The sequence below is a fragment of the Haliaeetus albicilla genome, chromosome 5 (assembly GCF_947461875.1).
Source record: "Haliaeetus albicilla chromosome 5, bHalAlb1.1, whole genome shotgun sequence".
Taxonomy (NCBI): Eukaryota; Metazoa; Chordata; class Aves; order Accipitriformes; family Accipitridae; genus Haliaeetus; species Haliaeetus albicilla.
In genome coordinates, this window is record NC_091487.1 from 41,214,107 (window position 1) to 41,240,378 (window position 26,272).

Sequence of the window (26,272 nt, forward strand, 5' to 3'; positions counted from 1 at the left end):
CAAGAAAGTACAAAATAAGAGTTGAAAAGAAGGGGGTCAGCCAGTACTAGTCTTGTCCCTTGCTTTCTTGTCTGTCAGTCTGTTACATTGGATGTCTGCTGATGCTTGATACAACTCATGAGACAAGATTGAAATTTTGCACTGTGTTAGTTGAGGTTTTACTGCTGTTTTCAGCCCAGTCTGACTCATCATCATCTTTTGCTGAAGTTACCAGTTCAATCAGCACCTGGTGGATAGTTTGTGCCTGAAGATACTCGAACTGAATAGCCTTACTCTGGTGGAGCATGAGCATAGTGATGGGGAAGCAGATATGGATGAACAGGTAAGCTTGTTTTTTGCAAACATATCTGGCAGGAATTTCCCTGAGCTGTTCCAGTACCCAAAGAATTACTGGCTTGATTGTGAGTTGCCTGGAGCTTTCACCACTGTATTTGCAGGACAAGAGCTGCTTCGTTTGGTTCTGTCATAACTCTGCAACTTGGTTATGGATGTCTGAGCCCCTTGCCATTTACTTGCATGCTTCAAGGTGCTTCATGGAACTGTGTCATAAGAGATGATGCACAATAGTTTGAAAAGTGAGAGCCTCTTTTTAGGTTATTAGTACCCTGTGTTAGATCAATGAAATAACTGAGTCCAGCTGTTGCACTCGGTTACAATAGCTCTGTGTTATTTTTCCATGTAGAAGGATTTTAGCTAGAACAAATTTGTAGTCATGCCCATTCATACCTGTTCAGATGTTTCTTCACTCATCTATACCTATCAGAGGTGTCACAGCTTATATTCTATTAGCAAAGTAGCAGCCAAAGGTTCTTGGAGACTTACAGAGCAGTAATGGTATAAAGGAAGCAACATGAGGTCAGCTCTCTGCCCTCTCATTGCCTCTGAAGTTGTTAATATAAACATGTGATTGAACAGCTGCTTGTTTTAGAAAGCTCTTGAATTAATTTCTTCTTGCTGTAAGTGAAGCAGTGGAGGCAGAAGCAATGTAAAATGCTTGATAAATATGTATTTTGGAAACTTACCTCTATTAAAAGCAGTGATGAAGCTATGTGGTCCTTTTACATGAAGGGAGTGGAAGTTTAATGTAGGTAGCTGCTTTGCCAGTTTAGGGTAGCATTGCCCCAGCTTGCTTTTTTTTAATTTCAGGATGAAAAGAAGCGTTTCACTGTGGTCCTCTTAAGCCTCCGACTCCTTGCCAAGTTCCTGGGGTTTCTTGTATTCTTGCCATATCGCACTGTGGAGCAACCGACTAGAGACTTGCAAGACTCTGCAGTAGCGTTAAGAAACCAAGTAAGAAACCAAACTCTTCTAAGAAATCTAACGTGGCCTTCTGCTTGACAGGCAAGCTTTCTAATCCAAGGAGGGAACAACGATAGTTATGCCCTTTGAAAGCGAGCCAGTGGTTCCTGGGATGATGTTATGCTGTCCTGTGCCCCTACTGCATATTCTGGGGTTGGGAACAAAGGAAAGAAGGGTCTGTGTAAGTTAGGAAAGAGGGAGCAATGCACTGATGGTGAGGTACTCAGTCTTCCCTTATTTCTGCTAATCTGGGTCTGTCATACCAGAACTCTGACCTAGCTAAGGCGATGTGTATTTACAGTGTAAAATCCAGCTAGCAGGAATGTTTTTGTTAGTTTCGCACCCATCTCCTAGCAGTGTATCATACTGAATGCAAGGAGGCAGGGGTTAGACCTTGACTCTACTTGTACATAGTCAGGCTTATAGCCTTACTTTTGAAAGTCCCATTGCAGCCTCTGGTTGCCATCATAGTGTGGTTTTTACTTTTGCTCTTGTGCAAAGAAATGTTTTCAGTAGCCAGAAAGTCACCTCTTATTTGTACAGAAGATGAAATCCTAGAAAGAAAAGTCAAGATATAGATAGTTTTTCTTTAAGTATCAAAAGACAACTTCAAGCTACTTACTTTAACTTCTGTTGTCCATTAAGACCTTGCCTGTTCTGGATGTATTGAAGCTTCTGAGACAATCTATTTGGGATCGACGTTCTATTCTCACTGTTCCTTGGATTGTGGAGTACCTTTCCCTTGTGGATCATATTGCTCCTTTCCTTGATTATTACAAGAAAGTATTTTGTCTCTTGCTGCAGGTATACAGGTAAGAGCCTGGGAAAGGATATTTGTCAAGAACTTTTCTCTGAAGGTTTGCGTGCTTAGATGGGGTGCCTGGTGTTTGAGAAAGCATGCTGGCCCTAGTTTGAGATTCTTATAAAAGTACTTTTTTTGTGTGTGTGTGCAAATCGTGAGCACTTCTTATCTTACATAAAGCTGCGAAGGGAGCAAATCCAAAACTCAGATATTTGATTTAAATATGTGGTTTTTCATTAAGTAAACAAAATTTTTTTTAATCCCCACTCACTTACTCTACATCTGCAGCTGTGAATTTTAAACCCTGAATTTGAACCTTAAACTTACAAGGTCTCCCATGCCTAAATAATTTTCTAGTTTTCTTTCCTATATACATGAGGAAAATATTAAGCACATTCTAGAGTTACTTAACACTGGCTTTGCCAGTGTAAACTTAAACCAGCATGTTATTCCAGATGCATACATGCAAAAAAGTAGAGCTTGCTTTCCATTCTTTAGGCAGACAAGTAATGAATGTGTACATGGTGACAAATAGTATAATTACAGAGTGAGTGGCTGGGGATTTTTTTCCTTAATGAAAATTGAGCTACTGAAATCTAACACTTTCTCTTGCTGCTTTTGCTGCATGGCAGGTTAATGGTCCTTTCTGAAGATAAGGAGATGAGCTTCCTGAACAAGCTGCTGATCCTTGCAGTTCTGGGTTGGCTTTTTCAGGTAGAGTCTCTTGTGTGCACACAGCTCTTCCCTGAAGAAAAAGCAGGGCACAGAACTCAATAGAAAATAGTATTGAAATGAGTTTAAACACTGCAAAACAGTAGTTTGTTGTTTTGGTGGGTATTTTTACCCTAGTGTGGGGTTTAAAGAATCCTCTGTATTCTAATGAAGAATTATTTTCCTGTAGTGGAATTGTGTGAAGCAACGTTTTGGTTTTTTTTTTCCAGTAGGAATTCTAATTGCTGCTCAGATGCATTCTGTACTTATAAGTCTGCATCCTTGTAAGCAAATTGACACTGATTCCTGTTAGAACTGGAAGCTCTTGTCACAAGATAGAGTGCTAGCTGGCAGCCTTGAATTACCTGGGGAATTTTTTGTCTGATAAAGGGATGGTGTGACAAACTTTTAAAATCTTTTTGTGCCTCCATTTGGAAGCAAGGTAACTGCTTAGCAGGAATCTGTTGGAAGGGTGAACGATGCTGTATGGGGAGGATAAGGAAGGTAGCTTCTGTTATTGTGATCAAACTAAATCTTTAATTTTATGGAAAGACTCTGCTTAGGGCAGAGAGGATCCTTAGTGCTATTTTTTTTGTGTGTGGCAGGTTGGTAAGATTTTACTGTCCTATTTGTCAGAAATGGTGTAAGTTACTGACTGCTGTTTGGGTTGTAACTGCTGGGGTTTATGTTTCAGGTTCCATCAGTCCCTGAAGACTTGTTTTTTACCACTGATGTCAGGCAGGAGGGATTGATGATGGATTCTGTGACATCTGCTCAGGCTTTGGTGAGTTAGTGCAGTAGCATGTTCTCTGAATCTGTGGATGAGGGTGGACCTATCATGGCCTCAAGAGTTTAAGATTTTATCAGGAACTTGGCTTCAGTGCAGTTGCATTGAGCATATGTAGGCCAATGGATGTGATGTCCCAGTTTGTCCAAGTGCTTCAATTGCATTGCATCCTGGATTGTAAACTGTGTGTTACAGCTCTGGCGCTTTTGTCAGGCAGGAGCCATCTCACCTGCTGCAATGGCTTGCAGACTAGGTGCCAAGTTATGCTGGAGGATCAGATGCTGTTTTCGTACTCACTGATTATTGCAGTACAAGGTGAGCTGATAGAATTGTAGCTCTTCCCAGAAGTAAGCAGTAATGGTGAACTCAACAGAAATAATAAAATGGGACTTATAAGAGCAAGGTTGCTGTCTTTGGAGTCGCCTGTTTTCCAGTTGCATGATAAAGGGTAACTGAACCAAAAATAACATGAGCAAGCAGAAAAGGTGGTGAGTTTATGGCATATGTGATGTTTCAGATAACTCCCAGCCATGCAAGAGAATACGTAGTATTCCTTGAAAAATGAACACTATGTTTGCTCAGATGCAAGCGTATCTTGTTCTAATTAGAAAGTTCTGTTTTGCACTATCTTTTCAGTGGTGGAGAGAAGATGCAGAGGTCAACTGATTTTTTTTTTTTTTTTTTTTTTCTCTCCAAATGAGTGCAGTACACACTGCCTGTGTGGATGGGATCTGAAGTTGCTTTTCCTCCCATGCCTCTGGCTGTGCTGTGTAATGCTGGGGTGACATTACTTCACAGTGCAGTGTTCCATTGAATCTGGGTGTTGTGGTTTAACCCCAGCCAGCAACTAAGCACCACGCAGCCGCTCACTTACTCCTCCCCCGCCCAGTGGGATGGGGGAGAAAATCAGGGAAAAAAAAGTAAATCTCATGGGTTGAGACAAGAACAGTTTAATAGAACAGAAAAGAAGAAACTAATAATGATAACACTAGTAAAATGATAACAGTAATAATAAAAGGATTGGAATGTACAAATGATGCACAGTACAAATTGCTCACCACCTGCCGATCGACACCCAGGTAATCCCTGAGCGGCAATTCCCCAGCCCCACTCCCCCCAGTTTATATACTAGATGTGGCGTCACATGGTATGGAATACACCGTTGGCCAGTTTGGGTCAGCTGCCCTGGCTGTGTCCTGTGCCATCTTCTTGTGCCCCTCTAGCTTTCTTGCTGGCTGGGCATGAGAAGCTGAAAAATCCTTGACTTTAAACATTACTTAGCAACAACTGAAAACATGAGTGTTATTAACATTCTTCTCATACTGAACTCAAAACATAGCACTGTACCAGCTGCTAGGAAGACAATCAACTCTATCCCAGCTGCAACCAGGACACTGGGTGAAGACACCTGTGGAGGTATAATGCATAGCAGATGTACCTCATTTATTCTCCTCCATGGATAGGTTTCTCTTTTATGAGTAGCAGCTGTGGCAACAGTCCTGGTTCCCTTTGTAACTATGAGCTTTCAGCTGGGCTTTGACAGTGGATCAGAAGCAAAGGTTGAGCTACACTAACTACATGTAGAGCAGCTCATTGTGTGTTAGAGGGCTGGACTGAACACTTGGGCTGCAAAGTTTATTGTTTTACTTTGGATTTGGAATCCAGTTACTTTTATGGTTTTCATGGAAAGGCAGTTCAGAAACCTGCCTGTGAGTACATGTATGGGATTTCTGACTTGCTGAAGACTGTTTCCTTCCTGCTGTGTCCTTTCAGCATTTCATTTCTTTTCTTACCAGGACTCGGTACCCTTGGTGGATCAGCAGTTACTTTATACCTGCTGTCCCTATCTTGGTGAGTATTTTATTTATATTTGTTATATAAATAAAATGTATTAGTTCTTTTGGGGGTTTTGTTTGATTTGGCTTTTTTTAAATTCATATTTGTCCTTTGGTACTGTGAGTCCTCTTTCTTATCCCTCCTCACAACTTCAGGTCTCAGTTGTGTATGAGTCAATCTTCATAAAAAGCTGTGTTGCAGAAGCTCATGCAGCTGTGAATAGTATCTGGTGAAGCTGGGGGAGGGAGGCTATATGGTTGGGATAGTTGATCTACAGAGCTTGAATACAAAGGGACAGGGGAACTCATCCTTCACAGACTGGAAGGAAGCATCGTAAAGAGTAAGTGTACAACTTTTCCATCCTAGGTATAGGGAGAGGTGTTTGTACTGCGAGGAATGCCGTGATCCTTGAGCATATTTCTGCTGCCAGGCAGAGGGGAAGAATCCTTTTGTGCCCTGGTGCTTTATTAGGTTGTTGCTTGAGGTATCTTTTTCCTGGGATCTGACTGCCATTGGTGAAATCCTTCTCTGTAGACAACAGAGTCCCAGATGGTGGGATGGTGCTCTGCTTCTTGGGACTTAGCTGCTAGGAAAACTGTATGTTAAACCTGCATCACGAAAGCTTCTAGGGGTTGAACATGTCTTCAAGCTTTTCCCTAGGTATTTTCTCCTGACCCTCTTGAAATTTTGTGTAACTCTGCTTGCCTTGTTCTTCTTGTAGACTTTATAGTTCCTGCTTGCCATGCTAAAAAGGGATGCATAGAAATGACTGCTCCATGATCCTTCTGAACAAGTCCAATGTGCCAGGGAGCTTTTCAGAAGCCTTCTTTTATCTTTGGAGCCTTGCCTGCCTTTCTATGCCCTGCCAGTTAGATGGGTGGGATGCCCCTCTGCTTTTCTGAAACTTCAGCTTTCACAGAAGCTGAGAGAATCTGCTCTGGAAACAGGACTGACAATGTGAAAGTCTCTCTCTTGAATTTGGATTTGTTCCCTTGCTTATGGGGACGATGACTGCTTTTGCCTGTTTTTCTGTCCAGGTGAGCTGCGGAAACTACTTGCCTCTTTTGTGGCTGGTAGTGGAGTAAAAAATGGTGGCTTTATAAGGAAAATCACTCCCACAGCTGCAGAGTCCTTGGCACCCAAGGCTTCTGTCACACAGCGGAAACTGCAGGTAATGAAATTGGGGAGTCACAAGGGGAAGCAGGGCAGGAGGAATTGCTTGTGTGAGGGTGGGGTACACAGGGGCATCCTAATGCCAGGGAGAGAAAAGAATGGGCCTAGGCAGCAGGGAACATTGTGTTTAACAGTCGGGTACCCTTACTCCTAAGTCTTCTGTTACAGTCATGTGGCTGGGATACCATGTGGGTGTTGAAATCCAGGTAACTTCAGTAAACATTCCTGCAATTGGAACAACTAGCCTATTTCTCTGTCTGCCTCTTTTTTAACACAAAATGTTGGTATGTTTCTCATACTCTGTTTTGATTAGACTGCAGCCATGCTTTCCACCGAAAGAATGAACTGTGTACGAGCCTACAGGATTACCAGCCTGTAATTAAAAGAGAGGATCCTTTCTTTCCAAAAACAAACCCTATGTGGTGACTCACTACTAGTAGGTGCTGTCAGAACTCTCCCGTTCCTCTGTTTACTGGGCATTTGCTTTTGTAGCACCATAAACCCTGATAATGAGCTTTGGGTTAAATGGTTAGAGGGAAATAGGGAGCAAATATTTTACAGGGGTGCTGAATGCTACAGTAGCAGAAAGTTCTACTGTAGGCAAACTGTGTGCCTTTTAGCACAATTCCAAATGGTAGTTCTGTCCATTCCTGTGTTGAGGAGAGGAGGATCTGGGTGGAGTACTCGAATCAATTGTAGCACTTTTCTCTTGAACAGGTAGAGTTGGCACAGGCCTTCTTCCACAACCAGCCTCCCTCCCTGCGGAGAACAGTTGAATTTGTGGCAGAGAGGGTGGGATCCAACTGTGTTAAGCACATCAAGTAAGTGCTGGTGATGTGTTCTGTGACATAAGTAGCTTTACACTAATGAGGCAAAGAGTTGATCCTTTAAAATTGTGTGGTTCCCTGAGAATATGCTGTATTGCAGAGCACCAAGGCTATGACAGTGTGGTCCAGCAATGTCTGATTGCCGTCACAGAGGGGAGTTTGTGAAAGGATGCAGAGAGGAGGTTTATATGACTGTGGGACACTTGGAATGTGAACATAGTGCAGCATTTTGAGACTTTATATCCCTTTCAGAAGGTTCTTGCTAATGACAGGAAAATCATGGAAGGGAGTTCTGGAGGTCGTCTGATCCACACTCCTGCTCAAAGCAGGGCCAGCTTTCAAGTTAGATCGGGTTGCTTGGCGCCTTTTCCAGTTAACTTGTGAAAGTCTTTAAGGATGGGGGTTCAGCAGCCTCTTAGTACCATGTTCCAATACTTAACTTTCCCAGGCTTTGTGAAAAATGTTTCCTTATATCCTATCAGAATTTCCTTTGTTCCAGCTTGTGCATGTTGCCTGTCAACCTTTAGCTGCACACTTCCTGGAAGAGTCTTGTTCTGTCTTCTCTATAACCCTTCCTTCTCCCGTCATCTTCTCTTCTTTTCCAGGCAAACTGAAACTGGCTCCCCCAGTCTCCTTGTAGGTTGTGTGCTCCAGCATCCCTGCTGTCTTAATGATTTTTTTCTTTTCTCTTGCAGTCACTCAGATTGTCAGTGGCTTTCTTGTGCTGGGGTCCCAAAGCTGGACACAGTACTCCAGATGCAGCCCCACAGTGGCGAGGGAAGCGGTAACTTCCCTTGACTTGCTGGCTGCACTGTTGCTAACGTCAGCCCAGTGTAAGGTTGGCCTTCTTTGGACACTCTTAACTCATTTTGCTTGTCTAGTGGGAACCCCGGATCCTTTTCTGCAGAGCTGCTCCCTAGCCAGTAGATCCCAGCCTGCACAGTCGCCACCCCATTTCTCTACCTTGTCACAGTCCTTCTGAATGGCAGTCCTGCCCTCCAGCATGTCACTCATGAGCTTGCTGAGAGCTTGTACTGTCCCATTGTCCAACTTGAAGACATTGAACTGTGGGGTATGAGCCCACAAGGAATGCTGTTTTTAGCGGGCTGCTGTTGACATATTTGAACTTCTGACCGCTGTCCACTGAAGAGTATAAGGGTATTGCTGCCAGAAAAGATACGTGTAACCATGTATGTTTCTATTAAAACCTAAAGGCTTTTGACTCTTGAGTCTTAGTGCTATTTTGATATCTTCATTGCTGCTTTCTTCCTCACAAAAAGGACAAGGAGATGGTACAGTACTAAACACAGTGTGATTAATTCTTTTTTAGCAGAGTGGTTTATAGCATTTGAGATGGGTGTCCTCCTAAATTGGGGAGAACAGCTGGTTACAGTTAGTGTGCCCCGTTTCTTGTATTGATTTCAGTCTGTCTGATTTTTTTTTTTTTTTTATTTTATTTTTAACAGGGCAACACTGGTAGCAGAGTTGGTTCAAAGGGCTGAAGTCATGTTGCAGGATAAAGTGAAGGAGGAGGATGCTAATCATGACAAGCTGCTTGAAGAGGTGTGCACTCATCTGTATGAGGAAGGGGCCCAGGCACTCATCAAAGGCAGAGAGTAAGGAGGAAAAGTTGTTTAAACTTGTGCGTTCCCCTCTCTTCTTACTGCAGAATCTATAAGCCTAATTTGGCTTGGCCTGTCGTGCTCTGGTTTTGGTAATTATAAACCCTGACCTCTGCTCTTCTTAGGGTGACTGTCTGCTGTGCCTCCAGCCAGTTAATGCTGTATTTGTAGGAAGGAATAAAGGTGCTGTCTGTCCCTCTGCATCCAGCTCCAAACGGACATCCACTGCAGCTATTGTATTTCTCCTCTTTGGAAAACTGAGTATTGCAGCTTGTTGGCTTGTAATTGCTCTTTCCTTGTCTGGTTCTTTTGGTCTGACTTATTGCACTACAGTCTTCCAACTCATTTTGACTGTAAGAGAGCGTATGAAAGTTGCTATGGTAATGAACCTCTGAGTGTCGTCCAAGAACTTTGACTAAGCCTGTGGCACGTTTTCTTTCTTTTCTTGCAGATTTTGCAAAAAGAAAGGTCCTGAGGCGGTAAGGGTGTTATTGCCAGAAGAGACATCTGCAGCAGTATGTATTTTCACTAAAACTTAATAAAGGCCTTGACTTTTAAGTCTGGACCGTTACCATTTTCCATTGCTGCTTCATTTATCTCTTAATAGCTTAGGACAATAGAAGCTATTGATGCCCTCATGTGAGGACTAATAGCTAAGGAGAGTCATCTCTGCCAGGCTGCCTTGGCTATTCTGGCTAAAGTGATACTTTAGCTGATAGCTAACTGTTGAGACTAGAATGGTATATAATTTGCATCCATTTTGCAAGGATAATGCTTTTGTTTTAGCATCAACTTCCCCAAGAGTTGATGGGGTTTGTATGGGGTTGATGAGATTTGGGAAGTCAAAATGGGTCCGTCCTATTGTTCAGAGTAGCATTTCCCACAGAGGTGGTGGTCATCTGTTTAAATGTTGCATGCCAAAATTAAGTTTTTCCCTCTAGACTTCCTTCTGACTTCTCACTGACTATAGTGCTGTCGCTGGTAGTAAATCTCCTATCACTTGTTATCTTCCCTGTAAAGGTTTTAAGTAGTGCAGAAGACATTGCAGTGGAACTGGCTACTGAGAAAGCCTGTGGCTGGCTTTCTGCCAACATTGCCGGTGAGTCTCCTTACCCTGAACTACAGCTTCTAACCTGTGTATCATACTCTTTTTCTGAGATCAAGGGGTAGAATTTATGCCAGTGTTATGAAGTACTTGGTCCTACTCATTTTTCTTTTAGTGGGAAGCATGCAGTTGCTCTGTCCCTCCTTGTTTAGGAATAAGAGGAATGATTTCTAGCTCCAAGAACCTTCTTCAGGGATTTTTCAGGCTTGGCCCATGTAAGTGATTTTTAGTTATGGAGGCTGGTAGGATGCTGAGAATGAATGCTGTGGAGAGCATCTTCTGAAAATGTCATCTAGGCTGAAGTTGTCTTAGTACTTCAAACATGATACAGACAGCTGCTCTCTCAAGCGACCTTATGGTCCACATGTACAGAGTGCTTCTGAAATCTTCTGTAAAACAAACACCTCTTGGACTGGGTGTGTTTTCTGCAGGCTGAAGGCAACTGTATAGTCCTTTTACTCTGTAATAATGTTCTGGCAACTCTTCAGGATCTCTGAAAACCCATTGTTTCAGGAGGTTGTGCCAAGAATCTGGGGAGGAATATCCAGCACCATTTGCAGCATCAGGAGTTTAGTGTTTTGGATGCTGGTCAAAACTTATTTTGGTAGAAAACATATGGCTTTCATGGGCACAATGGTTGAACTGGTATGATCATGCTGATTCAGCTTTCTACTTTGGCATTACTTCCTGGCTTAGCTACTGTGTTCATTAAACCTACTGAGATATTTTGATGGAAAATGAGATGAGTTGCCAGTGGTACCTGGTGGTAATGGGTGGCTGCCTTTTATAGCTGTGGGTTAACACAGTCTCTCCACCTGTGCCTCTGCCCATTGAATATAATGGGAGCTCAGGGTGAGAGGGGTTTGAAAGTGTAAACCGTCCTTCCCTCATTCACCATGGCCCTTGAAATGAGAGGCTAATAAGGGTAGTGTTTGGAAACAGTTGTCTGCCTTGCTGGAGGGAAAGGCTGAAGTAGACAGAATTTGTTCCCTGTTCTTTGTAGCACTCATCAAAAGAGAAGTGAGAGCAACCTTCAACAGAATGCTGAAAGTCCCAGGACTTCCCATGCCTGGAGAGGATGCTCTGGAGTTGAGAAGGGACTGCCCTCCAGGCTGTCAGCACTGTGCTCCCCTTCCCTCCCAAATCATCAACGAGATTAAGGTACCTATTGTTCACTTCCTGGCTTGCCCTAACTCCCTTTTCATTTTTCACGTTGGTGGTTTTTTGTTTGTGGGGGTGTTTTGGGAGGGGTGTTGGTTTGTTTTTTTAAAAGGGGATGTTCTAAGGAACTGGCTGTGAGAAGCGTTTAGGAAGCATGATGGAAAAGTCTTGGTTTTTTCATTCCCCTGCTTGCTGTCTGTGTAGCTAAGAGTTCCCTGATCAGGAGTACTATCTCAAATACAGGATTTCTGGTAGCATGGCAGTGGCCTTTTTGATATGAGTAGCATAGAAACCATAGTGTGGTGAGCGTTGTGTACAACTGTATGCTGAAGCGTCAGTATATCAACATAGCTACTTTTTTGTAGACCTGCTCTTTTTATGGAGAGTCTTCTGGTCTCCATTTCGAGAAAGTATTTCCTGTTGGTCCTTCCAGTTCTGTAGAACTTGGTAGACTGTCCCATCTTATACACCGGGAATTCTACATTGAATTAAGTGTCAGATGAATCTGTATGAATCTGTTGAAAACTTTTTGCTGGTCTGCATCTGCACCTTCATTCAGCTATAATTAGGGAGAATCAGAATATCTTAAAAAGAAGATGATGGTATGGACTTAATTTCAGCCTTAGATCTAAGCAATTTTCTATTCAAGCTGGTTCAAATTACATTTTGGTCTTTTCTCTCAGGCTTTTAAAAGGTCACTGTTCTCGTAAAAATCATGCAGTTATATAACCTGTGTGATAACCCATGAGGAAAAGCAGAATTCTAAAAACCTCACTTTTTTTGCCATTATGTATTCTACTTTTTCTGCTGATGCTTGTCTGTTTGAGCAATAATACTGGATCTCGCTGTCCTTGCATTCCCAGCAATTGTACAAGTACACATCCTTTAACTCTTTCTTGCTTGAGCTGAAATAAAAAGAGGAGGGTAAGGTATGTGATGAAGCCAGGGGCTTTTTCTGTAAACTTGCTCTTTGAAGATATTTTTGTATGGTATCTTGAGATACAGCTTTTAAAATACTTCTTTTTCTTTGATTTCCATCCTGGGTTTCTGATACTGGGTGGTAAATTGTTGGTGATGGAAAGTGCTACCACATGTACAATTGGCCAAACCAGTTTTCATACCATAAGCCTATTAGCGCTCTTCATACTCAGCTTTGTCTTGAGACTGAAGTTACCTTGACAGTTTAAGAGGACCCTGGATTTCTGTAGCACTTCTACTCTGAACTTGCTTGCTGCGCTATCAGGTTTAACTGGAGCTTTCAGAGCGAGTTACTTTTAAGAAGGATGAACTGGTTGCCCTCATTGACTTTGACTTCATAATGTTAGTGAGAACTATGGTAGAAAATCAGACTTAGGTGAGGTTGTGAAAAATTCAGCTTTAATCTGTCTTATGAAACGAGGAGGATACTAGCTGCCTTTTTTTTTTTTTTTTTTTTTTTTAAATTAATGAGGACCCAAGAACTATCTGTGAACTGCTCTGTCATAGGTCCAAAGATCTGTTTGTGGGAGTGCAGGATACTAATAGGTGAATTACTGCTGTCTTTTTCATCAAGGATGTGCTCTGTGTTGCTGTGGGCCCACGGGATGAGGGTGAAGTGATTGACTACGTCTGGCTGGAGTGCTTGCTAGGAAGATTGGGTCAGACACTTCGATGCAGAAAGGTAGAAGTAGTAAAAAAGCAACAACAAAAAAAAACCTTGGACCACTTTGAGCTGTCTTCGTACCTGTAAGCTTGTTAGCTTGCCTTGCCTCACAGTTGAGTTCAGTTGAATGTTTTTTGTCTGAGCCTAAATGTGACAAAGTTGCACTGCGTTTCTTTATACTGTGTAGATCTGCTTGTTAGTTAAAATTACCCTTTGTGGATCCCCTTTTCATATATGATCTTTTCTTGTCTTTCAGTCTTTAATGGTCCCCTGATTACAGCTCTGTGCTTCTTGCTGTAAATTGCCTGCTCTTTTTTTGATATTTTTATCTCTTGTGAAGCTCTGTTTGTCCAGTCTGTGGTATGGGGACAAAGATACAACTTTTTTGTGTGTTTTCCAGTTCATGTGTCCCACATCAGAACAGCAGCTGGCAAAGTGCACGGTTGAGTTGGCTTCTTTGCTGGGTAAGTCAGTCATGATAAGCTATTTAAGGCTGAAATCTGTTATTACAGTTCTTTTAAATCCTTAGGGCCAGAGACTTCAGTATTTAGAGCTCATGGATGTTTGATTTCTCTGGTGTCATTGAGTCTGCAGACTTTTTTCTGTCAGTTTGGGTGGTTGCTCTTATTCCCTTCCACCTTCTGCAAAACAGTATTATACTGTGACTAACCATCCTTCAGATCTAGTGTTCTCATTCACATCTCCATTGTTTGTTATTTACTGATACCTTCATTTAAATATGTAATATGTTTTCCAGTATTTCTGCCTCTGAAAAGTTGCGGCTGAGTGTTTTTTCCCTAAAAGTAAGGGCCTGTAGCCTTATATTATATTTTTATGGCTCTTTTTGGAGAGAATGGAAGTAACTTGTTTTCTGTGTATTGTGACTTCTGTGAGTCTTTCCAGGTTTGTGAGGTTTTTTCAGTTGGCTTTTTTTTTTTTCTTTCCCTTGCTCTAATGTGTTAAATACAATGTTTTTCTCAGGAGTTAGTGATCTGGATGCAGGTGTTTTCTCTGTGGACAACCTTCTAACTTCCTGGTTTTAGAAGCTTCTTAAGAAGTTTTATACATGGTTCATTCTTTCATAAAGCAGTTCACATCTGAATATTGTGACATATCATTCGGGGGGGGGGGGGGGGGGGGCAGCGATGTAAATCTGCCCCATTCCATTAGATCTGGTATCTTCCCCCTCTGTATGTTTAGCTGCAGTTAAACTCTGTTCAGCTCTACTTTCAGTTGTATGAAGTTATGCAACTCTGCCTATAGTAAAAACTATGAACAACTATTTAATCTGTTTACAGATTTAAATGTTGTTTTACTGTGTTACTCCTCTTCTTTGGAGTAACACCTAGGTCCTTTTTCATTAAACGTTAGGCTGACTTTTATTTAGTCAGTCATCTTTCAAGACTTGGGGCTATATGCCGACCAAATGGTATTCTTTATCTGAGTAGTATAAAACTCTGCCTGTGCTTGTTTCTATAGTTTCAAAGCTCATAATTTTTCATGTTTCTAAACACCAGTCCTCTTAGGTTCACTAGTTTACACTCACTAAGTGTTTTTACTTCAGTGATTGTTTAGATACCAGCTATGCAAAATGTGCTGTTGGACCAAGATGATGACTATAAAAGGAAAATAATGCAGCTATAGAAGTTCACCTTTCTTCCTTTTTTTACAGTTTCAGATCGTGTTCCTCTGAGTCTCGGGATCAAGTCCCAAGAGAAGAGTTCTGAGAGGCTGCATGTAAAGAATAATCCCACCTATGGCCTTCTAAAACTGCTGCTTTCTGTCTGGAAGGAGGACTTTGGGACACCTGTTCCTGTGCAGCTGATGTTCAGCAAGAAGAACATTGGTTATCTTGCAGAAGTTAAGCAGCGAGAGGTAAAGCTTATTCTGATCTGTGGAACTGCCAGTTATCCACTCTGGTCTGATATATCCATGTAAGAGTTCTGCCTGCCCACTTTGTTAACTGATGGCTTGTGTGGATGAGGCCAGCAGGATTTGGTCTGCTGTTAGCTGGCATTGTTTCTGCAGGAGTAGAGAAAAAGAGGACTGCATACTACTTGTCAGTGTTTGATACCTGTCTGGGGGGCTGTCAGGAAGGCACAGTTTTATTTAGGAACAAATGGCAAAATGGCCCATTTGGCCTGGGAGATTAGGAGGACTGAACGCATGTGACTTTGTAATTGGTTGCATTCATGTGTCTTTTATCAGCTTTCATTTTTGCACATGTATGGGTATAAGATCCCCAACTAGGAAGCTGAAAATCACGCTATTTAGTTGCAGGCTAAAACCAGCTTGTTTTGGAAGGTAAGAAAAGAATTTATCAAGCTGTTCTTGAGTACACAGGAATTAAATACTTGGTGTGTTTGGAAACTGAGAAGTAGGAATTTTGAGACTTTATGGTAGGATACAATGTATGAACTAGAGGAATTTTGTTCAGTCATTTTGGATGTTGCTCTTTGTCCTTTGTTGCCACACACAGATAAATAATGTGCTTTCTCCTTCCGTTCCTTTTCTCCACATTCTGATCCAAGAAGAAAAACATGAATTGTATAGTGATAAAGAAATGAACACAAAAATCCATTTCTTTTTGAGTTGTTGATATTTTTTTCTCTTCTGCAGTGGGATTTGTTCCTTTTCATGCTTCATGGTCTTGTAGAACATGAACTAATGAGAACTAGTGAAATAGAGAGTTGCTTGCATACCCTCGAAGAGCTCCCTTGGTCCTCAGTAAGTAATTAGATGTGCGTGAACAATAAGTGAAATAAAAAGTAAAGCTACATAAACAGTCAGTCCTTGTAGTTCTGTTTCATGTAGATGAAGCCCATAACCTTCCCTATCTATAGTTCCTGCTTAATGCAGTTGAGGGACTGCCTTCCAACAAGCTTGTTACTGTTACTAGTGTTTGGCTGAAATCCATACTTGTGTGAATCCCAGCATTGCCCATGCAGTGGAAACATTCCCAAGAAAACTATAAACCAGTTTGGAGACCAGCTGGCTCAGTTACCAGCTCTCAGTTCTAGCCTGAATGTGTTTACTGTGCTCCAGCTGAGAATGACATGTTGGGAAGGGTCTTAACTGACCAGACTTGCATTTAAACCTCTTTGCCTCCTAGCACCAGAATGTGAGAGGAGTCAGGCTATTCTAGCCAGAGTCAAAAGGCAGGAAACCACTTCCTTGCTAAAGATGGACAGTATTTCAAGGCTGGTGAGCACTTGCATATTGGAGATGTTTGACCATTTAAACTGTGGCAATGATCTTTTCCAAGAAGGGTGCCGGGATTAGAGGGGAGAGACTGAACACGTAGACCTACAGGCATTCACCTTTGCAATCAGTTTTGTAGCTTGTCTAGGTTTCTGCACTGGAAAACCATCAACAACATGTTTAACCTTGTGAAGATCTTTACTAGAAAAATTAAGTAAGCCTCTTTGTTGACATTTGTTAATAAGGGTTCTCTGGTTTGTATCTGTTTGTTACAGGATTTCTTAAAAGAACTGGAAATGCTGTCCAGAGTATTTCTGTCAGAACATCATATAGAAGAGCCCAGGACTAACCTTTGTGAGCCGACCAGACAATCTCTAGGTACCGTGACAGCACAAAGTTAGTGGAGGTGGACTCTGTGGATAAAAATTACTAATGAAGATGCAAATGGAATTTTTAGTGTTTCTGAATGCATCGTGAGCTCTTTGCTGGGAGCATACTGCAGATAAGAGGTCACTTTGTGCAAAACCTGCACTGCTCTTTCTGTTCATGGACATTTTGCCGTGGTGACTATGCTGAAGGATTTACATCAGCAAATGGATCTCCAAGTCAAAAGTCCTTTAAGCACCTTGATCGTGGCTCAGAACAGCCATTTTTTAGACTCATAGACACTTTTTGTATTTGTGCAGCAACAGGCTGTGACCAAACCCAGGAATCGATTCAAGCGGACAAGTTACTTTGTGATCAGAGAGACGGTTTCCTGGTGGCTGTCTCTTCTCTTAACTTAATGTGATTTCTCACGCTGTCTTTTAACAAAGACTGTACTGTTGGGGGAGGGAAAAGGTGAACCTGTATGACATGGAGATAAGCCTATATTTATTTTTCATTGTAAGCTCAATTTCAAAGGTTTGATTTTAATTTTTTTAAGATTCATTTTAAAAGTTAAACCATATTAAATATGTATACCAGAACATTGATGGCATTATTCTTAAAGGATGTAGATGCTTAAGTGTTTTTCCATCTCTTGTTGGAAACAGAACTTGTAATTTCCTTGGGTTTTTAATAGAAATAAGGGAGAAAATAATCTGTTTATATTTTTTACTGAAGACAGTATTTTTAAGACACTTTTATAGTATGTGAACATAAATGGCATCTGGCTGCTATTCACTGTTTTTGATAATCCTTCTTGCCTTGAGTTTGGGTTTTATTGGACAGGAAGTGCTGCAGCAAGAAAACTACAGCCTGGAAGAGCAGACAAAGTAGTGAAAAAGCACTGTGACGTCCCCTGGAGACCTGGTTTTGAAAGGAATCCTTTTCTTGGAGGACAGTAGGTGTTTTCAGCCCTTGTGTATAGATCATCACCAAGGGTGTGATCTCCAGCCCCCCCTCCCCAAGTATTTCCTTAAACTGGGGTTTGTGGTAGGGACTGCTGGTGGCTAGCAGAGTATGATTAGGTGCTCAATAGCTGTCTCATGGGATTTTTTTTTTTTTTGCCCCCTGTAGCAGTGAGGATATTATTTCCTTTTGTCTAGGAGTGTTCTATTAGTGCGGGGTTTTTTTTCAGAAAGCAAATACTGTGTTATGTAGGAACAACAGCTGGACAAAGTGAATCCCAGGGCTTTTTGGCTTGCTAATTAACTTACCTCTTCCTTGTATAAGGTGAGAAAAGGTAACATCTTGGAGTCGGTGATTTAAGAAAAAACACAAACAAACAGACCTAATGAGGTAGAACTGTGGCTTCTGTTAAAATACATCTGCTACAGAGAGAGAAACCATAGAAGAACATCAGTGTCTGAACTGTATCAAGATTTTTTCTTGACTTGGTTACTAAGCACCGCATTGAAAGATTTGGCATGTTCCATCTGTGTGCCTTATTTTAGGTTTTTTTCTGATGTGCTTGCAGCAGAGGGTCACTAGGAGTAGGCATGCTGTCTATGCAGCAAGGACATGGTAATGCAAATTGAAATAGCAAGTACACTGTATCTTAACCATACCTGCTCCCTGAGGCTGAGTATCATGTGACATTTTGCTGCAGATCTCATTTGAAGTTGTTGTTTGTCCTAATAAACTTGTTTAAGTAAGTGTCCTGTTTTGTGTTCAAGCTGTTGATATATAACCTCTTTGTACTGGGGTGAAGTACAAAAACGTGCCTTGCCACAAAGCACGGGGCAGAAAAAGTATAGTGATCTCTCCTGTCCGGCCTGCTGCTGCTTTGCTTACACTGAAATATAACTATTTTGTTATATAAGGGGGGATGGTGGAAGGGGGAAGAAGCTGGAATCCATGATGGTTAAAAGGTGCTCTTGGCTCTGGAACTGACTTTATTTGGGTATTCTAAAACTGTTTGCATAGATACCATGGCCACAGCTGTTTTCATGAAATCAACATACCTGAATTATCTTTCTCTAATACAGCATGCTTGGAAATTTTTATTTAAAAGGTAACCAAGCCCCAGGAGCAGTTTGCTATGTCCAGAGAGCATAGTTGTGCCCTGTGGGGCAGAAGGCAGGCAGTTCTCCAGTGGGAAGCAGCAGGTAAGGAACACCTCTGTTTCCATGTTCTTATGTCTCAGTGCAGTTACTTTAGTTCCTGGGCATCTCATGGTGCTCAGCCTTGGTTGCTCTGTAAAGCCAGACACCAGCTTCGTAACTAAACCTTAGGAACAATTGCACAGCACGCTGTTTTCTGCCTAGGGATGCTCAGCAGTGGGACTGCTCTCAGGAGGAAGCATGACTCCCTGCAGTCCCACTGGGGTGTTAGACTCCTCGCTGTGTGAGTGCTTCAAGCATTGTACCTGTTCCCTGTGCGCTGCCTCTAGCTGTAGTGCCAGAGGTGCTGCAAGGAGGAGAGCAGTAGGGAGAAGAGAGCTCACAGCAAGCTAAGTCAGAGCATGTGGCCTGCCTTCTGTCAGTCTTTCCTACTGCGAACTCTCAACTCTTAAAAGAAAATGAGGAAAAATGGCATTCTGTTAACTTCCTTCTGGATGTGCAGGTCAGAGGAGTTGTGTCACTGGACTCAGGAAGAAGCTTCAGCCAGTGCCTCGTTTCAAAAGAAAACAAAAAAAGCCCTTTGCTTGGACAAGGTACTGTGTCACAGAAACCAAATTTAAGCAGTGACTGGCTTCTTGAATTTGTGCCACAAATTCATGTTCCGTGCATGTTCCTCGTCAGGTAAGTAGGAGACCTACATCCTTTATCATAAGCTAGCCTTTGTTATTTCTCCACCCAGCATAGTTCTATAGATGGGTATCTTAGCTGGAGCAAAATAATGTGGGCACATTTTCTTGTGTAGAAAATACCATTTATTGTGGATATGAAAATAGCAATCTTGATTAAGAGCAGAGATGCAACAGTAGGTGGTACAATACAATTGGTTTGATCATCTACTGCTCAGCAGTAACTTACAGGAAGTTGGATTTTGCCTGTTGTAGATTAACAAATTAGGTATCTGCTGGGTTTTTATTTCTTCCTTCCAAACAAACCAATGCCATACATTAACAGGTACCATAAAATGTTATATTTGCAAAAGAAAACATTTATATAAATAGGCTTTTTAGTATCAATTGAAGGTTGTATTAAAAAAAAAGTTACATTAATTCAATACTGATAAAAATAAAACTTAGCTTTGATAGCATATAAAACGCTTCAAAACAAGCATATATAAATAACTTAATTTGTAAACATAGAAAAAAATCTTATGCATATATAAAAATAAACATCTGATGCACTGTACAATAAGACATTATCCTTCATAGGCACTGGTATCATTGATCAACAGGAGTCCCCCTAGATGTTTTTCCTACAAAAACTGCTTTATCACTAGTGCCATGTCCAAAATAAAAGGGAAAAAAAGTGAAGCACTGAGCAAATCTTTTGTGGATTGTATTAAGACCTCCCCTACCTCCTCTGGAAATCCATGGAAGCAGCACTGGGGACAGAGCCAATGCACTGTGCTGCTGTTTCTGCTAATTTTTTTTCTAGGGCTTTGGTGTACTACCTTGTTCACTCTCCCTTTCTTGGTTCCCACCAAAAGGTGGGGACTGTATGACAGGTTGCAAATCTGTCTTTTCCCTCGGTTGCAGAAAACTTTGTGATGGGTTGCCCCATTTCCCTTGAGGGGCTATGGAAGATGTGTGATGCATGAAGTGAGTGAACCGTGCTATGACTCAGTTTGGCAGGCTTTTAAGAAAAGGCTGAGCCTCGCCAAAAGAAAGAGAACAGTAATATATATTAGTGTTAAGATTGTAACCATGACCATCTAAAGATAAAATGAAGCAAATTTGTAAGTAAATGAAAAGTTTTGTTATCCTACCTGGTATAGTTTAGGGGGTGGAAAAAAAGCCTTGGGCTGGTATGTCTCAAACCTGCACTTTTCTTAAATATTATTTTTTATTTTAAAACTTAATATATTAATAACAGGAAGTAACATAGAAGCTGAGAGCCAAAATTACACCTGTGCAAAGACATAGTAAAAGTAGATCTTGGCTCTTGAATTCAAAGGTGGGAAGTGCAGCTAATGTCACGTATGCTGGGAAAATGCATCTTTTACTGAAAGTAACTGTGTGTATAAAGTAGCAGATGCTGACTCTGGTAAGGTGGATGCTTGAATACACATCTCTCACTTGACAAATTTAAAGTGCAACAGCTTCTTGAACAATGTGGGCTTTTTTGAGCTAAAGAAAGCATATCGTAGCAGCTTTTATTGCTTAGATGATAAGGTTATCTAAAGTGATTCTTTACTGTTGTGCTAAAGAACTAAATGATTGAGTTGGTTGTGTTTTTGTTTAATTTTAGGAATGTGTGACTGAACTAGGGAGTGTGTCGAACAAATATGTAAAGCCTGACAGCAGGATGGACTAAGTTCAACAGAAATACTATGAGGTAACTGAATGGGAAGAGTCTGTATTCGCTGCAGTGAGACAGCTGGTCAGGTTATGAACAAAGAGGTGTGACAAGCCTATGACCAGGCTAGATTTTCAACTCTTAATGCATTTGGGTAAAAGTGTAGGAGGGCTGACGAGAAAAGCCACTGCGGAAAAATGCTGGAGCTACTCTTATTCGCAGGATTTAAATTGTAGAAACAAGCTGATTACTCAGTACTACTCCCTATTAATGACAAAGTGTCACTGTTTACAACTGTCAGTTTGGTTTCTTTATTTCAAAGCACCTAATTCTGCAGTGCAGTAAAACTGTGTCCTGAGGTGTGGTGGTTTCCACTAATGCTGCATAGTGTAGTGGCAATCTGAAATACCTTATACCGGCTGCAAGTAGTCAGCCAATTACATGAGAAAAAAAAAAAATCTATCCAGGGTGTAGGATGACTAGTGGATATCGTGCTGGTTTAACTTCCCTGCTCAAGGGGAAGTATAGCCAGCTAGCTAAGTTAAATGATTTATCTACACTGTTAGGAATTCTGCCTTTGATACTTATCTCAACATTAGAAAGTGACTTTGCAGCTCTACTCAAGAGCTTGTAAAAGGTCTCAAGCCATACGTGTACTGTTCATTTGCAGTGCATTTCACTGCTTCCATTACCTTTTTCTCACTGCTGCCTAAACTTTTTGAAAGAAGTTGATCTTTGAAGCTCCTTGGAAACAGAAATTAAATAATACACTTCTGCATGTAAGATGCTGGCTATTGTAAAGCAAAGTCTCTTCTTCTGCTCTTTATAGAGCCAGCACACCTTCCTGTTGGTCCATGGAGGTTTTCTGCAGCTGTTTCCAGGAGGACAGGATCCCCATAAAACTTGCTGGGTTTCTTCTAAGCAGTGTTGGCTAAAATAAATGATCCTTTTTTCTAACTATACTTTTCTATAGTCCAACATTAGCAGTTAGGCTCCTCAAGTGAGGCTTGATTGTGACTGTCGTAGGAGCCAGCATTTTACATTACCCTTTCAGATGCTTGTGTCTCTCTCTGAACTTTCAGCTGCTGTTAAGTGTCCAGTTTTGTACCCAAACACTAACTAGCAAGAAAGTGTGCCAGTCGAGCAATCACCAGAGGCTGTCGCTTAGCAATGGAGCTCAGGAGCCTCGCAGGGATAGCCGGGGCACCAAGATCCACCTGCAGGAATTAGAAGAAAGGCTGCATGTTGGGGTTTGTACCTGTTGCAAGTAGGTGTTAAGCACAAAAGTAGTTTACACCCAAATGCTATTGTTACTGTGTGGTTTGTATCTTTTCCTTCCCAATACTCCATAGACATTCAAAGCATTGCTATTTGAAGTTCCTTTCAGCAGGTATGACCCACGCTGCTTTTGAGTTTGAGCTTAAACACTACTCGTTTGAGACAGATACAGTGTTACTGAAAAAGTACATGCATATACTAACGTGCACTATAAAATGCATATAAAATTTTAAAATGCATATACATTACACATATGCACTGTAAAATGCATATAGTAATTCCTATAATTTAAAGATAATATTTTTTTTTATATAATAAGTTGAAAAGACTAATGCCATTTAGCTCTCAGATGAGCACTTTAAAATAAATTATACACACATTATGGTATTCTCTTCTGGACATTAAGTATTTGGTACCACTGTCTCAAAGAGACCCTACTTTTCAGATGAGACTGTAATAAATGGATGGCAGGATTTTCTTATTCTTAACTGGAATCCTAATCTTGACTTCTCTTTCTGACTGAAGTCATTAATTCTTCATACTTAACAGATACAAAAGACTTAACAATACCTATTTCCATGCATTTTGAAAATAGTATAACCTGAGGCGGACTTCCTGTGTCCATGGCAAGGTGAAAATGCAAACAAGACTCTCCATACTGGCTCACCATGTGAAAACACAGCATATAATAAAATTGCTAATAAACCTTTACAGAAGAGTCTTGGTATCCAAGGGAGCAGCTTTAGATGCTGGAAAAACTTGGGATCATGTGCTTAAGCACAGTCCTAGTAAGATTCTCTCTGCATGTACATCATGCTAGATAACAGTGTGAAGTGGAGGTGACCTCTATGGTCACTTTGTAAATGCCACAGAGCACAGCCTAAGGATTATAGTTTTTGTTACTTACTGGCTCTTAAATGTTGTTATGTGTTTGCATAATTTTTGCATTCACTGTTGGACATAGAGCAAAATCTTACCTGTGCCATGTAAATAACTCTGGTGATATCTCTTCCATTCACTACATCAGGTTCCAGTATCCAAGCACTTGGCAAAATCTCCCCTCTCACCACTTCTTTACAAGGGTGAGGCATGGATGCATCGTAGACAGACTGAATAGCCAAGACAGACAAGTTCTCCTGCAAAGTGTAAAGACGACAACTTGAAAAAATGTTTATGCATACAGTAATGTTTTCTTTGTTTGCTATGAGGCATATTTCTCGTATTACTTAAAAAGGTCTTTTAATAAGAAACTATTTCTTATTTATTGAGTAATTTTTTTTGTCATTATCTTGCACGTTTGTAACCAGAATATACTGTGTAACGCTTGTGTTACTGCCTAATGGGACTTGGTTGACAACTGTCATTCACAAGAGGGTTTTATACATAATTGACTTGTGTCATGTCAGCGTGGCTGTTCTTCCTCTTACACTGTCACTTCTGGAAATATGAGCCTGGACTTCCCTTACTTCTCTCTTTTGTCCTTGAACCATGAGTTCAGAACAATTACTCCTCTGTGCTTCAGAGAGAATGTTCACTTTACCTCTTTGGCTTCTACAGTAATGCAGCAGAAATCGCGGGGCTGCTTTAGGTAACAGAGAGAGGTATCGGTCACGAAATATACTGTGGAAAAACACCCAAAAACAAAAAACAGGGAATTAGACTTTGACAACTTGAACTTATCACAATTTTCCCCCAGCCCTTAAATCCACGTGAATATTTTATTTTGACTTCTTGTTGCCTAAGAGCAAAGCTCTGGTTAAGATGCTATAATGTGTCATTAAGATGCTTTTTTGAGCCACATAAAATTAATTTTGACTTTCAAACCACTGTCTCTAGCTGTACTTCTGCAGCGAGATGTGTTTAATATGATCCTTACTTTGGAAAAGTCTTGCAAAACTGAAGTTCCCATATTAAATAATGAAATTGTTTATTCAGACCTGAAGAAATGAAATAAGATGCCTCTAAATTTCTTCCTGGCTGACAACCTGAGCTGAGAAAGTACAAAATGATAATAGTGGCCAGTCATTTGTGTTGATACTCACCCAGCTGAATATGGCTGGTTACCTTCTTGTGTATTCGAGCTGTGTTGATAGTTCTGTCGTACAGATGCCTTTTGCCAGGATCTCTCACTAGTCCCCACACGTAGGGAAGAGGCCTCTCTATCACTCCTGCTCCCAGAAACCCGTGCCTTGTTGCTGAAGGGAAGACTTTGTAGTAAACCAGCACCTCTTTTTCTGTACATTGATATCTGTCAAAGACAAATGAAAGGTATTGGCACACAAGAGGGCCAAGTACATAAAAAGGCCTCCCATTACAATGACCTGCCATAAACTTACTTCCAACCAGCTGCTGCTTGGCATGTGTAGAGATTCCTCAGGTTATGAGAGCATGCTGCCATTACCTTAGAAAACAATGACAAATGTACAGGTAAGAGAAAGTTGTATAAGCTATAAATTGTGTTCAGCTTTTACATGCTGCTACACTATCTTCTACTCAAAACTACTAAGCTGGCTTTACCACAAATAGTTTTACAGTGAGTATCAACAGCCAGACTTGCCTGTCGTATTCTCTGCTAAAGGAGTGTACATATATAAATATATATAAAAGCCTGTACAGTAGCCTAAACTATTGTGAGAAAATGGAAGATGGGGGGAGTGTGTATTCTACCTGATCTGAAATAAGAAGTTGGCATGCTTTCTAACTACACGCTCACATCTTGTCCTACACCGATATGTAAAACCTGTGCTGTAGGAATTCTTGGACACTGAAGGTGTTCAGCAGTTTGATCAGCTTCACTCAAACCTTACAGCTAACATGCAACAGTCACTGCTGCAGCCTGGCTCACTTTCCCCTGCCATTTAAAATTGCTCAGTGTGTCTCTCTCTAACGGACAAATAGGTAACTGACAAATTGGCAGCCTACAACAAGAAGGCTTGTCGCACCTGTTTTTGCTACAACTTCCAGTAGGAGGTATAGGAATAAGTGAAAACTGTGCTTATTTACTTACCTCAGTGGTAGCATTAGCCAGGATATGTTTGGATAAATCCTGGTATCCTTTTGTTGAAGAGGAACTGACAGAAATAGTTAATCCATGAGTAAACCTACAGCTGATGCTACTAGAAGGAAGGGGTGGCTGAATTCTGCTGGCTTCTGCAGGAAACAAAAAAGCCATAGGGGAATAAAAAAAAATAAAAAGGAAATCCACTGCTATTCTGCAGTTGTAGGGACTTAAACCCTCCATTGGAGCACCCCATCCACCTGATCCTGGTGAAGGACTAGTAACCTCCCTTGTCTAGACAATCTGTGTATTGGTAATTACACTGCAGTTACATCTTGCAATACTCAAGTTTAACTGTTATTACCACATATAAGCTAATAAAATAACCTAAAGAATAGGCAACGTCAGTCTTGAGGATAAAAGTAAGAACTTGCATGTACAATCCTATAGTCGTTGCAGTTTTAGCCCCCCATGCTTCCTTGGTTCATTGAAAGTATTATGCTCATATCCTCTCAGAACGCTGTACTTTACTGTTACCACATCAAGAGACCAACTTCAGAGGCACCAAATCACCATTTACTTTTTCAAGAAATTCTAAGCAAGCTCTCGCTACTGGTTGACAGTATTTTTCTGAAGACATATAATGGTAGGGACTTCCTCAAAATACCTAGAATCAAATTAGATTTTGTTTTGCATAAATGACAAATGTCATTAGGCTTTGGGATACAACTCAAACATAAGCAGACATATGTTTTACTTACCAAACGTTGAATCCTTCTGTAGTTGCTCTAATGCATAAAGCTGACTGTTTCTAACAGCTGAACGACCTCGTGTATCTCTTGAAAGCAAAACACTTCCAGAGGAAACCTGATTCAAGAAAGAGCAGAAGTGGGAGCTTTTGGTGTGAACTGGGAAAAATAAATTATGTTACATAACAAGTGGAATATTCGTAGCAAATCTGCCTTAGAAGGTCGGAAGCTTCTCTTTATCTA

General features: G+C 41.0%; 2 protein-coding genes across 5 annotated transcripts in view; one reads left to right on the plus strand and one right to left on the minus strand.

Annotated features, from left to right (window-relative positions):
- Nucleotides 1–20,004, plus strand: part of CDAN1 (codanin 1) — a 36,135-nt gene extending 16,131 nt beyond the window's left edge. Inside the window, exons 12-29 of one of the 3 annotated variants that reach the window (XR_011324815.1) lie at nucleotides 208–322; nucleotides 1,147–1,290; nucleotides 1,945–2,111; nucleotides 2,734–2,815; nucleotides 3,507–3,596; nucleotides 5,396–5,450; nucleotides 6,473–6,606; nucleotides 7,326–7,429; nucleotides 8,902–9,051; nucleotides 9,509–9,572; nucleotides 10,078–10,156; nucleotides 11,166–11,323; nucleotides 12,876–12,983; nucleotides 13,366–13,429; nucleotides 14,638–14,840; nucleotides 15,585–15,692; nucleotides 16,442–17,490; nucleotides 18,604–20,004. Coding sequence is in view for 2 of the 3 variants with exons in the window: in XM_069784356.1 (XP_069640457.1) it covers nucleotides 208–322; nucleotides 1,147–1,290; nucleotides 1,945–2,111; nucleotides 2,734–2,815; nucleotides 3,507–3,596; nucleotides 5,396–5,450; nucleotides 6,473–6,606; nucleotides 7,326–7,429; nucleotides 8,902–9,051; nucleotides 9,509–9,572; nucleotides 10,078–10,156; nucleotides 11,166–11,323; nucleotides 12,876–12,983; nucleotides 13,366–13,429; nucleotides 14,638–14,840; nucleotides 15,585–15,692; nucleotides 16,442–16,567 (1,951 nt within the window). In the remaining variant the exon portion in view is untranslated. The other 2 variants (XM_069784356.1, XM_069784358.1) reach the window with 2 other exon arrangements.
- Nucleotides 20,005–20,531: 527 nt separating this feature from the next.
- STARD9 (StAR related lipid transfer domain containing 9) overlaps nucleotides 20,532–26,272 on the minus strand; it is a 118,896-nt gene continuing 113,155 nt past the window's right edge. For both annotated transcript variants that reach the window (XM_069784355.1, XM_069784354.1), the window contains 7 exons: nucleotides 26,042–26,147; nucleotides 25,290–25,432; nucleotides 24,619–24,683; nucleotides 24,325–24,530; nucleotides 23,823–23,902; nucleotides 23,260–23,418; nucleotides 20,532–22,221 (listed from right to left, as the gene is read on the minus strand). In XM_069784355.1, coding sequence (XP_069640456.1) covers nucleotides 22,120–22,221; nucleotides 23,260–23,418; nucleotides 23,823–23,902; nucleotides 24,325–24,530; nucleotides 24,619–24,683; nucleotides 25,290–25,432; nucleotides 26,042–26,147 — 861 coding nt within the window. In that variant the 3' untranslated portion in view covers nucleotides 20,532–22,119. The remainder of the gene's footprint in view (nucleotides 22,222–23,259; nucleotides 23,419–23,822; nucleotides 23,903–24,324; nucleotides 24,531–24,618; nucleotides 24,684–25,289; nucleotides 25,433–26,041; nucleotides 26,148–26,272) is intronic.